We start from the raw sequence: 13,331 nt of genomic DNA, 5'->3' as shown, positions 1-13,331 counted from the left end.
CATCACAAGTCAAATGAAGCATGTGATTTGGAAAAGCAACATGGCTTCACTAAAGGCAGATCGTGCTTGACAAATCCGGTGGTCTTCTGTGACAAATTGACTTGCCTGGTTGACATGGGGTGGGCGGTCGACATTGTCTACCTGGGCTTCTCCAAGGTCTTTGATATGGTCCCCCATAGTCTCCTCCTGGAGAAATTGATGTGTTATGGCCTAGACAAGTGGTCTGTGCAGCTGGTGGGGAACTGGCTGACAGGCTGCACCCAAAGGGTGGTGGTAAATAGCTCCTTTTCCAAGTGGCAGCCTGTTACAAGTGGGGTCCCCCAGGGATCGGTATTGGGCCCAATGTTATTCAACATCTTTATAAGTGATCTGGATAACGGGGTCAAGTGTAGCCTCATGAAGTTTGCAGATGACACCAAATTGAGTGGGGAAGTAGATACTCCAGAAGGGAGAGCTGCTCTGCAGGAAGATCTGGACAGGCTGGAAGAGTGGGCCAACAATAACCTTATGAAGTTCAACAAGGACAAGTGTAAGGTCTTGCACCAGGGAAAACATAATCTGGGAGTGCAGCACAGACTGGGATCCACCTGGCTGGAGAGCAGCTCTATGGAAAGGGATGTGGGGGTCCTGGTGGACAGGAAGCTCAACATGAGCGAACAGTGTGCTGCTGGGGCCAAGAAGGCCAACAGGATGCTGGGTTGCATCAAAAAGGGCATCACCAGCAGAGATAAAGAAGTCATCCCACTCTACTCAGTGCTTGTTAGGCCACACCTGGAGTGCTGTGTACAGTTCTGGTCCCCGCTATACAAAAAGGATGTGGACAGGCTGGAAGGGGTGCAGAGAAGGGCCACCAAGATGATCAAAGGACTGGGGAGCCTGCCATATGAGGATAGGCTGAGAGAACTGGGTTTGTTTAGCCGTGAGAAAAAGAGGCTTAGAGGGGATCTCATTACCATGTACCAGTACTTAAGGGGTAGCTACAAAGAAGATGGAGACTCCCTTTTTACAAGGGGTCCCATGGAGGGGACAAGGGGGAATGGACACAAGTTGCTCTTGGGGAGATTCCGATTGGACACTAGAGGGAAATTTCTCACAGTGAGAACAGTCAGCCATTGGAATACTCTCCCCAGGGAAGTGGTTGACTCGGCCACATTGGACACTTTCAAGAGTCATCTGGACAGGGTGCTGGGCCATCTTGCCTAGACTGTGCTCTTCCCAGAAAGGTTGGACAAGATGATCCCTGAGGTCCCTTCCAACCTGTGATTCTGTGACTCTCTGCTACTTGAGGGAGCTATGGTAGGGATAGAAACACCAAACACAGCTTCTGTCTGTGGAAAGAAGTTGTGAAAGGTCCAACTTTGATAACCCAGCTTTAACTCCACTCCAGTTTGGCTTTTGCCTTTCTGAATCATGCAGTACATTTTCAGTTTATTGCTGTATATCTCTTCTGTTTCCTCTACAGAATTGTTTAATTTAAATCTCAGTCCAGAGCTGGATGTAATTCAGTGATAGGCGAGGCAGCTCTTTCATAGCTGTTGCTTATATATATGAAAATATACATAAATATATAAAATAGAAATAAAGTATAGTAAATCTGGACTTGTTAGGACTAAGGAACCTTAGCACTTATTTAAAATATTTCTAGATAAGTTCAAAATTATCTTATTGTAGTGATCAACCTGTGTGTTGGTTTCAGCCTTCCTTTATAGCTGTTCTCTCATTGCTTTCTCATGTACTGCATAATCTTTATACACAATGCAGATGAATGCACATTTTATCATTTTCTGCTTGAACTATTTTGCTGTCTTCAAGTATGTGCTTTGCCTTTAAAAGGGAAAAAAAAAGCTCAGAGTTATAAGTTTGACATTTTTTATTTCTTGCTGAAGAAACAGTCCTTATGTGAATCTATACAGTGTATTTACTCTGGGCAGAATGTAGAGCTTAGACTTGAAATCTGATTTGACAACAGCAATGAGAAATATGTAGTGTGTTTTAATGTCAAATGTAATTCAAAGGGGGGAAAAAAAAACATAGCTGGAACAGAATAAAAAAAAAAAATCAACGTGACTTTTCCAGTCAAATTTTGTTGCTTTCAGGGATTGAAAAAATGAGGCCTACAGGGTTTAATGTCCCTTTAACTCTCTGATATGTCAAGTCTTGTTAAAGTTACTCAGCTCTATCTCCACATGCAGTCTTAAAAGGTTATTTATTCATCTCTTGTCCTTATTTTAAAGTTATCCCCAAGTTATCCCTTTCCTGTTTTATTTCAACAAGTCATTGAACAACCTGTGATTTTGAAATTAATGTTTTCCTTTTGCAGTTTATTTAGGATGTTTTCTAAAACCGTAGTGGCTTGGAAGCCATCATTTTCCCCTTGTATTTTAAAAACGACATGTGTTATCTTCCGGGATGTTATGACTCATTCCTTTTTTTGTTTTCTTTTGAGCACTGGCACCTGAGAAAATCAGAACCTCTGCATAATGAGAAAATAAATACACACTTGCAGGAAATAAATTAATGATCTCAGAATACTTTTTGAGGTGTTTGCCTAATGAAACTTTCTTTCTGTAACTGAAAGCAAAGTAACTGAACTGAAAAGCCTCATTGTGAGTTATTAAAATTTAAGTTGCTGGGGAATGGGAGTTTTAAAATACTTTATCTGTTCCTCTGTGCAGTGTATTAACTGCCATTACAATAATCTCTGACTGTATCCCAAATACATAGCAATAATTATCTCTCTCTGTACATGCTTTTTAAAAGCTGGGTTGGCTTTCTTGTTTTGTATCTGTGAGTTGTAGCGTTTTATGCCAAAAGTAGTCCCAGGAACAGTAAATTGGCTGTTGGAGCAAGCTCCTCTTTCACGTTGGAAAGAGTAGCACATCAATCCCTTGGCAGATACCTTCTGGGCACCATATTATTTTCATATATAGCCTACAGATGTGATTTCCTAACTCTGAGAATACAGTGTGCATATGTAAACAAGGTGCCATGAGAAAGCTGATACATACATTTACAGTAGGCCAGGTGCTAAACAGTAACTCTTTCGAGCCCTTTTCTTTTCCTCATACATGTGAAATAGATACATGAGGTAGTATGTGAAATAGATTTAGTCTTGGAGGTGAAAGGGAATAAATTCCCTTGTATACTGTGCAGTAAGATAAGAGTATCAGCTTCTATAGAGTAGCTGGTTTGTTAAAGTCACACCTTGGCTTACCCAGAACGACTTGATCGTGTACCTGTACCTTAGGTTTAGATCCAGCTGCTGTCAGAATCTTATGTCACACTGATAAATTGTTGTACTGTCTTCCTAGTGTTTTGTGGATCAAAAAGGATATTGCTTTAGGGTGGGTTGCAGCATCCTGCCATGGGGATAATTCTTGGGTGGCTAGAAACAGTCCCATGGGGGACCCTGAATACCAGGAGAGAGGCCTCCCTTCATGTGAAGCGTTTCAAGGACATTAATATCAAGTTACATTTGGATGACAGCATCCAGAACCATTTGTCCCTGTTTCTTGGACAGATGCAGGTGAAAGTAACTTGCTCTTTTGCTGTTCCCAAGTGCTGAAGTCGTTAATCTCAAAAGTATGGGCATAAACATAAGCTGGGAAAATGTTCCTTTAGCAATAGTGTGTTTATTGCAGAAGAGGTGGTGCTATTTGGTCCCACCCCCCCACCCTCCCCAGTTCAATTTCGTATATCTTTTTTTCTCTCTCTTCCTGTGCTGGGCAGGCAAGACAACAAGAGGTGAGAATTTGAGAAGATTTAAAGCTGTGTAATAATACTGCTTAAGACTGTACTGTCTTACTGGCTTTCCTGCTCATTCATGATATTGCATAGGAGAAGACACATGTGCATTTTTAAGTGAAGTCCTCATTTTCCAGATCCTATCATCTGAAGAACAGAAACGGACACTTTAAGGCCAAAACACTGAGAGTAGAAGTTGCTCCAGGGTGTTCTCATTGTCCTCTAAAACAACTTGAAGGTAGGACAGGACCACGTGCTAGTCAAGCAATACCGACTGTTTGGTTGCAGAGAAGCTCAGCAGGATGAGAATGGGTGTTGCTTTTTCCTCAGCAGGCTGGAGAAGATAATTCACCAGAGGGACAAACGTCTGTTCTCTGTGCTGTGACCTGAAGTCAGACAAAGAGCATATGCACTGACCTGCATAGGTGGTGCTAGTGGCTATTTATTGTTAGAAAAATAATGCTCTTTTGAATCTACTTTTTTAAAGGGTATTATGTGTTGGTATTTTTAAGCATCTTTTTTTTTCCTTCAGCACTGAGCACGGTATAGACTGTTCCAGGATGATGTTCCTAGTAGATTTCCTGTAGGTGATGGCAGCTTTGTTAGTCACTTTATTTATGGATTTTTTCCTTTGCCTTGTCAAGCAAGTCAGAAGATATTTCTGGCTGCTTCTCTGACTCCTAATCATTTAATCTGTTTATGCAAATAAAACTTTGTTTCTGCTCTTAAATTTAGGTTTTATTACTGGTAACCCATGATGCTAGTCTGGATGCAGGGATCCTTTCTGAGAAATAGGGTAGTGTTGGAGGGGGGAGCAGGGGAAATCATGATTCTCTGTTCTAATATCCTGAGTAAGACAAGCCAGATAATCCAATGTTCAGTCCAAAATTTCCTCTGAAACTTCTACACATCTCAGAAGGTGAGTTTAGGTTGACTGTAAATGCTGGTGGCTCCACCACAACCCTAGGCGAGATGTTCCTGTAGCAGTTATCCTTTGGGTTTAATAATTTTTAAAGATTTGTTTTTAGTTTGAACTTGGCAAACTTCTGTGGTCAGCTATGGGATCTCATTGTGTTCCTCCCCGCGCCACCCCCCACCCCCCCACCCCACCCCCCGATTAAAGAGCCATCTGTTAATCTTTCACGTGTGCATAAGTATATATACTAATACCATCTCAGTTCTTAAATTATTGGTTATATTAAGTAGGATGAGCTTTCTTGGGATTCGAGGCATGATTTTTAGACCTTGGATACTTCTGTAGTTATTTCTTGCATTTGTCCCAAGTTTTCATCTAAGAACTCCAGAAGGTGACATAGCATGTCACTAACAGTCTGGCAGGTGCTATGTACAGAAATATTTTCAGCTCCCTTCATCTTTTTTATATTTATCTCCTGTAATTCAGAGGATTATTCACTGCTTGGCTGCAGAACTGCATGGAGTTCTCATAAAATAACTATCTACAATGATTTATAAATTCTCTTCAGTTTTTACTCTCCTAAGCACAACCAACCATTTCTATACTTATGTGAACAGTTCCATATAGCACCAGGAAAAAGCCTGTTGTCCAAACAACTCACCACTCCATGCATTTGTTGTATAACATTTCCTTGATTACATTTATTGTTTTTCACCAAAGAGGCTTGCTTATGCTTCTCATTTAACAAAAAATCATTCTCATATGACTTCCAGTCATTCCTTACACCTTTATATATAAACAGTTGCCTCCTACTTAGTTTTCTTTGTTTTCAGGATGGGAAAGTGTCCCTTTTAAAGCACTCTGTAATGTAGACCTGGTGTTTATCCACACACAGTGATTTAAATTGGTTATAATCGACAGAACTTTAATTCTTGATTTCTAATGGAAATCTAGTGTACTTTCACCCTTGCCTAGCTGCTATGGTCTTTTTAAGTAGTGCATCGCTTGTATTTTTTAGAAACTTACAGATATTTTGTTGAGGAAAACTACTGGTATGCATTCCCTTCCTGGAGCCTTTCCTCTCACGTCACATATATGTTTGAAAGGGCTCTTCATCACATTCCTTTCTGATTGAGCGGTTGACTGCAGATCTGTATTGATACCGAGACTGTGAAGTGCCTGTTAATACATTGACCCGTATCTACTCTGGATGAAATGAGCAATCACTTTAAAGCAGATAGTGGTGTCTTTATTATACCACACAATTTGCCTGTCTCTTCTGTCTGTCCCAATGCTTTTTTAATGTTGAAGTAGTTTTAAAAATTCCACTAGGCTTCAGAAATTGTACTCAATTGCACTTATCAGCAGTGTATTTTTCTTGCTCTGTTTGTTATCCAGGTTTCCACTATTGTCATATAAACCACTAGTTTGGGGTTTTTTTTGCATCCCTTGACATTTTCATGTTTTAGTTTTGAATCTTATATTCAGGTAATGGTATCGTATCGTAACTTCTGGGTGTCCTCCTTAGTGAATACCATTTGAAAGCCCTGCAGAGTAATCTAGTTTGATTGCTATACAAAATATTAGGAAGTCCCACTATAGAGAGAGAAGCTTCCAAGGTTTACGGACTTCAGTTTGCAGAGTGAGACAAATAATCCACAGGATATCACTTACCTAGCCAGTGTTTAATCTCCTGTATCTTCTGCAATCTGTTTCTCTGATTTAGGCATCAGGAAGGATTCCCAAGCAGACTGTACCTCTCCTGTTTTCAAGGAACTTTAATAACTTAATAAATATTGCTGAACATGGCCCAGGTCTACTACTGCGTTGTGTTCTGTTACAAACTGGGCATCCCTGCCTCAGTTTTTACTATAGAAAACAGGCTCCTTTGTTGCCATCACTTAGTTCCCAAACAGAATAGGCAGTTGCCTTGTCTGAAAATGAGTCTACAACTCTCTTCTGCTGTTCGGGATCAGTGGTTGGCCACCCAAAGGGTTAATTTTTTTTTCCTAGCAAACTATTGACTTTTCACTCTGTGGAAAACCTCTGTCTTTGGACAGGAAGCAGAAGGTGGTACCTCCTTTGCTGGTAGTCGGGTCGCTCTTGGCTGTCATTGCTGGCTATAGGGAGCTGTGCCTTTTGAAAGAAATTCTGCATTCCCTCTTGCAAAATGTCTCAAAAGTTATCTCCACCATTGGGTTTACCTCTTTGCTAATATAATTGCAGCAAGGGCAGCTATTCAAAGTGTAAGTGGAGTCAGTCTGGATACCATTTAATGATTCATGTCCCAGAAAAACATGGTTTTCCTGTTTCTATAGTAGAGACATTGTTTCTGGCTGTCTGCTTAGAGCAGTGGCTTAGTGTTTGGGAAATGCTTGCAACTGAGGGCATCTGCCTTTTTTTTTTTTCCCCATCTAGGTTTCTTTAGAACAAACAAAAAATCCCAAACAGAAACAACCCTAAGCCTGAAACTTTATTATTGTATTTGTAGGCTGGAGATTAGGATGTAGTTGCACATCTATAATAGTAATGGTGATAAAAAACTAACCAAACACCAAACCTACAGTTCAAAGGGAATAATAAATCAATGGCTGACTCAGCCTCTTTGCATGTGAAATATTAACATGTTTTTTTGAGTTTTATTTAACATGTGTATGACTTTCTGAAAGTATACCAAAATATTGTTCAAAACAAAGGTCATAAATAGTACAGACAGTACATAAATAAACGGAAAAAGAAATGTGTTTACTTTATAAATCAGTTTTCACGTATCAAAAATCACTCAAAGCACTTAGAAATCTGAAATGATTCCAGCATATGGAAATAAATTGGTCTAAAATGATCTCCTGCAATATTAAAAATTTTTAGGCATACCTGAAAAAGAAGAAAACAACCACAAAACAACCAAATAAACCCCAAAACCAACAACACAATTAAAACAACACATGCTCCTTTTCCTGCTGTCCACTCTCCCCAGGGTTTGTCATCTTGTGCTGTCAAGGGGATCACAAGTCATAGCAGAAGTGACTGTTTCTAGGTCAGACAGGAACATGTTGTGAAGAGTAATTTTACAATATGCACAGGAATAGTATTTTATGGTAGGAAAGTACTGACTTGCTACAAATTACTGCATTAACTAAACACCACAGACTCATTTCACTGAACTGCTGGTAGTGACAAGCCAGTTTTACAGCTGGTACAGTAATACTTCTCAATATTGTTTGGAAAAAAAGAGGAAGGGAAAGGGGAATTTTAGGTTGTACTTTTCCAGAGGTGGCAGGGGAAGGGACTGAACTGTCCTGGTAGTTACCCTAGCTGTTCTGTTATCTTCATGGTTTATTATATACAAGGCACTTAACATATTTGGACCATTTTTAAATGGCATTGTAATAGTTCCAACTGCAAAACCAGGCTAATCTAATCTCTTATTATTATTAGCATCATATTGATATTAGCATGATATATCATATTAGTATCTGTGCAAGGACATGCACTTTCATAGACTATTTTTTTAACTAACAAGTTACCCTTGAAGCCTTCTCCATCCACTCCTTGATTGTGCCTGTTAAAATTAAGAAAGGCAACTATTAAAAAAGTAGTGGTAGGGAAGCGACGTATGATTTTAGGAGAAAAATGCATGCATCACACACGCAAAGATCCTGTAGATCGTGTGATTTAAATGTTACAAAAATCCTAATAATACTGCACTGCAGGTAAAGCTGTTCTGTGGCTGATGGTGACTAAAGTCTTTGTTTTCCATCCTTCCTAGAAATTAAGAAGCCACCGGTGGCCCCCAAACCAAAATTTGTGGTAGGACACAAGGCGACGCCTCCACCTGTTGCACCGAAGCCCGACATTGTACTTTCTGGTGTTATACAAGCAGCAAGGAAAACCAAGCCAGCAATTGCACCAAAACCAAAGGTTTTCAAGAGCTCATCTGTTCCAGAAGTTAAACCTCCATCATCCACACAAAAAAGCACAAAAAGCTTTGAGGAGCACAGGGAAGATTCTTCTCAAACACTAGACCACTTGAATTATAAAAATGAAGCCTCAGAAGGGAGTACGGATAACACAACATATATTCTACCGATGTCATCTTGCAAATTTGAATGCCTTCATAAACTTGGAAATGGGGACAATACCTGTAAAACTCAGATAATTTTTGAGCACTTTGAAAACTTAGAGAACATCAAAGTTGGTGAAAAAAATGCACCAGCTCTGGGGACTAGTCACAATGAAAAACTGTCAAATAGAAATCAGGTGGTTTTGAAAGCCAGCATTTTGGAAGAGAAACTTAAGGATGTTCTAACTCATAGTGTATTTCCTAACAGCAGTCCTGTGAGGCACAGGTGTGCAGACAAACTTGACAACGGGGATGGCAGCAGTTCCAAGAATGATGTTAAAATAGAGTTTATGGAACTTGTACAGTCTTCTCCGTCTTCTGAGGTAGCTGAAGGGAAGCAACAAAATACTGATGGTAATCTCGCTGCTGATGAGTTTCAGATGTCTGAAATTTGTCCTAGTTTGACTGAAAATAACCACAGTTGTTCTTGCCCATTGGACCAGGAAATCCTGGAAAATGAAAATTTAAGTAGCAATAGTAAGTTTTCAGGTGAAATGGGTATGAAAGTGGATGCTGATAAAACCTCTGAAACATCTTCAGTCCTGAGCTCAAAAGTGCTTCCTGTCCCTAAGCCAAGAAAGCCACGTGCTGCATGTCTAGTCCGTCAGGATGGCATAGACACCACAGGAGAAGGAACAAAGGAACCATCTAACTCAGAGAAAGATTCCTTTGGGCTTGCAGAGCAAAGCTGTAAAAAGCCAGCAAAAATTAATATCCTTGGCCAAAGTGTTTGTTATAACAATAATACAGAAGTGCTTCATCCTGAAAAATGTGAGATAACTCAAAGCAATGCAGACAAAATGCATCAGGTGAAGGAACCTGCTACGGAAGAGTCAACCTCACAAAGTCCTTTGCCTCCATTGTCACGCAAAACTTCTGATTTGGAGGAAAGTGTTGCATGTTCTTTAGATGCAGACCATAACTTAGTTAACTCCATGGATGAGATGGCAGATGATGCCAGTATGCTAGATGCTGTGGACAAAAGGACTAACTTTGTCAGGTGTGATACTTTGTCCATGAGTTTGCCAAAGCAACTCAAATTAACTGGCAGTCAGCACTCATCTGCTTCCCATAGCCTCCATGTTTCCCCACAGAAATTGGAAGATAAAGAAGTTAAAAAAAAGGATGAAAGTTCTCCAAAAATAATTCCTAAAAAACCACAGAGGCACAGCCTACCAGCTGCTGGCCTGTTGAAAAAAGCTGCATCAGCAGAGCTTGTGGAGAAAAGTTCTTACACCTCCAGTGAGGACAAATCGAAGTGTGTTCTGGAAGGATCTCACTTCACATGTCCACCAGCCAAGGAGCAAGGTACGCTGTCATCCTGTGACATACCCAAACGTTCTTCTGAGAAACCCGTCTGGAAGTTACCTCATCCTATTCTTCCATTTTCAGGAAATTCTGAATCATTAAAAACTGCTAACATTGCTACCAGCTTTGACCACGTAACTGTTGTGACAAAGCCTAGGGCCAAATCTCTCTCTTCTGTGGACATGGAAAGGACAGACAAGCCTTGTAAAGACCATCAGAAGAAAAATAGCTTGAAAAAGTTTCTCAACATGAAACTGTCAGTTTGCTTAATGAAAAGCGACTTCCAAAAATTTCTGTCTAAAGGCAGCCAGTCAATGGATGGTGCTGTTGCCAGCTTTTCCACTGGGGAAGGGTATGGAAGTGGTAGCAACCGGAGTATAGCATCTGTAGGCTGTGAAAGGAAAGCTAAATCTGCCAAGGCACATCCCATAGAAATAAGTAGTCCATTGTTACAGAAGAAGAGGCAGAGAAACAGAAGTCAACCTGAGATGCGAAGTAACCAAAGGCTGGAGTCTTTAGGTGGGCATGTACTTTCGGGAGACAATTTGTCACAAACGCATTTGAATTCTGTAACCAGCACTTGTGCTCCAGAGTACGAGAATGTGCGTCACTATGAGGAAATACCCGAGTATGAGAACTTGCCTTTTGCTATGGGTGCTGGGAGAAATCTCTGTTTTGAATGGCAGAACTCCAGCAGTGTGGAAGACCAGAGCCCTGGCTTCTATGAGGTTGACGAGCCTTGTGAAGCTACAAGCAGGCGTTTGAGACTTGGCAGGTAAAATAAAGAGAAAAGGGGAGTTAAACAGCTCCATTGCAACTCTGTTGTAACCATGTTTAGATGATGACTTGAGGCTGTACCCCTTTTGGTAAATGTCAGCAGGACAGTCATTGCTGTATATCTTTATATGCTTTCGCTGTTTTGAAAACCGTTTGCACTTGGTAAAGAGTAAAGAGGAAAAAGAAGCTAGTTATTTATCATATATGATCAAAATTTGGGAAACTAATGTATGTGCTTTTCCAGATTTAAAGCAAATCAGATACAGTCGTGTATTTGTATCCATGAATACTTAAATGGGGAGGAATGAACCTTACCACAGTCTCAGGACTGACTTGAATTAGAGTCCATAGAGTGCATGTCACTAGGTTTCTTGGGGAAATAAATATATTTTTAGATCAGCTGATAGAGGTGGGAAGAGCTGACAAGCTTTGGGCATGTAAATTCTTCATTAGGTCTTGAAAGCTTTACAAGTATAACAAAAGATATTGCCTCTCCCTGAATATAGTGAGTCTTCTGTGTCTGCCTGCGCTCCCAGCAAAGGTAGTAGTAGTGCACAAGTTCTGCATGACACACAGAGCATTACTGAAAGACAGGGTTTGGTGGCGCTGCAGGTTGCTGCTGTGTTTCGTTGTCTCAGGAGGTGGTGGACACAGGTAATATCAGCAGATTCAGAATGGGATTTGACCAATTCAGGTATGTCCAAAACAGATTCATAAGGGAAAAGGAAGAAACAGACCTTCTAAGATCTGTCATACTGTGATTGTGAGTGCTGGGAAGAGGAATGGGCCACAGAGAGTGGCCAGGATCATGTGTTTTCCCAAAGTAACATGGCTTACTGTGTCTATCAGAGTGTGGTAACAGGTGAAGCATTGTTTTGACCCAGTATGGTATTATTTAACTAGATTTCAGCTGATCAGTTGGTTGTACAGATCCTCAACATTTGTCTCAAACCAGCAATAACGATTTGAATGAAATATGCAGCCTGTATAATTCATAGTCCCCAGAAAACTTCTTTACACTGGAATATAGGCATATTGACAGGAATAAATGACCTAGCTTATAGATGGTCACATTTAACTTCATTTTTCACTGAGGGTTATGGAGCTTCATTTAATTTTGGATGTGTGTGTAGCAAACGCATACTCCAAAGAATCTGAGAGCTGGCCATTCTTCAGGGGAGTATGTCCTCTTAAATAGGAAGAGACAGTTATTTTAAGTGGCATTGCATGTTACTAATTGTTTATAGACTTGATATTCTCAACATTGGACTGTTTGGAAAGCATGTACCCTTATCACAGGAAGTAGGATTCCTGGTTATAGGCTCAATATTGGTATATTTATTCATGTGGTTGTTGAGTATTTTTCTTGTTTACAGTAGGGTGTTTGTTGGTTTTGTCTTGGTACAGTTTAAGTTCCTGACTGAGTGTATGCTTTTTGTTTAATCTTTAGGTATCTTTTGGGGGGGGTTGACCACACTCTTAGTATTCCCTTGAATTGGTTTACCTAAGAAGGGTGACACCAAACCTAAATAAGGATATATTTTATGTGTTTATGTGATCTATTTCGATTTGTGTTGTGGTTCTGGGTCAGGTGAATGTATGTCTTTGCTTTAGGAAGCAAGAAGGACCATTATGCTATATGAAGTATGGGAGGCATGAGACTGCAGTTGCTCCTTGAGTGAAATTCTGTAGCTTTCTTACCTGCCTGAGTGTGAGAGGTTTATAGTTATTCCCTCTCCACACAAACCTTCCCCAATACCAATGGTCTTTTAAGGGTTTAAATCATCTGTTCTACCCTGGCCCATTTGCAACTGTAGCTGCTCCCTAAGCTGAATGTTCTTGACATAACTGGGTTTGTGTTGTGTTTTTGTTTTAAAAGCATGCCATAGAAAACCACATCCAGAACCCTTTTATGTGAGTGTTTATTTTAAACTAGATTACGTAGTCATTAAACACCTTAGGAAACAATTAATGCATGCAGTTACTTCAGTAGACCTAATGGGAACAAAGAATTTCCTGTGAGAAAAAGGGATACAATGGGGCAGTGGTCTCCTGATCCGGATCAGCTGCCGCTGGAAGAGCCAGGTACAGGTATTAATTGTGGCTCTGGCTTGGGAGGTGTAAGGGTCCTCGCCCGGACAGAGCCAGGCAGGCAGCTGCTCCAGTTTCCCCATCCATTATCTCAAATCCTTTGAAGCTTCTTTATCAATGTTGCCTTACCTTTTCTCCTGGGCCAGGTGGTATTATAAAACCGGTTAGAGAAACAGTGCTGATGTTATTGAAATAATTACCGCTCCTGTTTTCCCCAGCCTGTCAGAACATGCACTTAGCTCTTTTTCATAGATTATGGCACATAAAACTCCTGTAATGGACTGCTAATGGGGATCTCAAAGCAAATTATCTTATGATTAAAGGCAACGTACAAATGAGATTGTTCTTCTGAGAAATTCATAGATCGTTTGC

The 13,331-nt window shown here is 40.4% G+C and overlaps 1 protein-coding gene across 1 annotated transcript in view; it reads left to right on the top strand.

The window, feature by feature from the left end:
* Positions 1 to 13,331, top strand: part of FGD6 (FYVE, RhoGEF and PH domain containing 6) — an 80,720-nt gene that overhangs the window by 4,298 nt on the left and 63,091 nt on the right. Inside the window, exon 2 of the mRNA XM_064450939.1 lies at positions 8,430 to 10,866. Coding sequence (XP_064307009.1) covers positions 8,430 to 10,866 — 2,437 coding nt within the window. The remainder of the gene's footprint in view (positions 1 to 8,429; positions 10,867 to 13,331) is intronic.

Source organism: Phalacrocorax carbo, chromosome 1 (genome assembly GCF_963921805.1).
Source record: "Phalacrocorax carbo chromosome 1, bPhaCar2.1, whole genome shotgun sequence".
NCBI lineage: Eukaryota > Metazoa > Chordata > Aves > Suliformes > Phalacrocoracidae > Phalacrocorax > Phalacrocorax carbo.
Note: the sequence above shows the minus strand (reverse complement) of the source record. Positions and strands in the feature narration are given on the sequence as shown.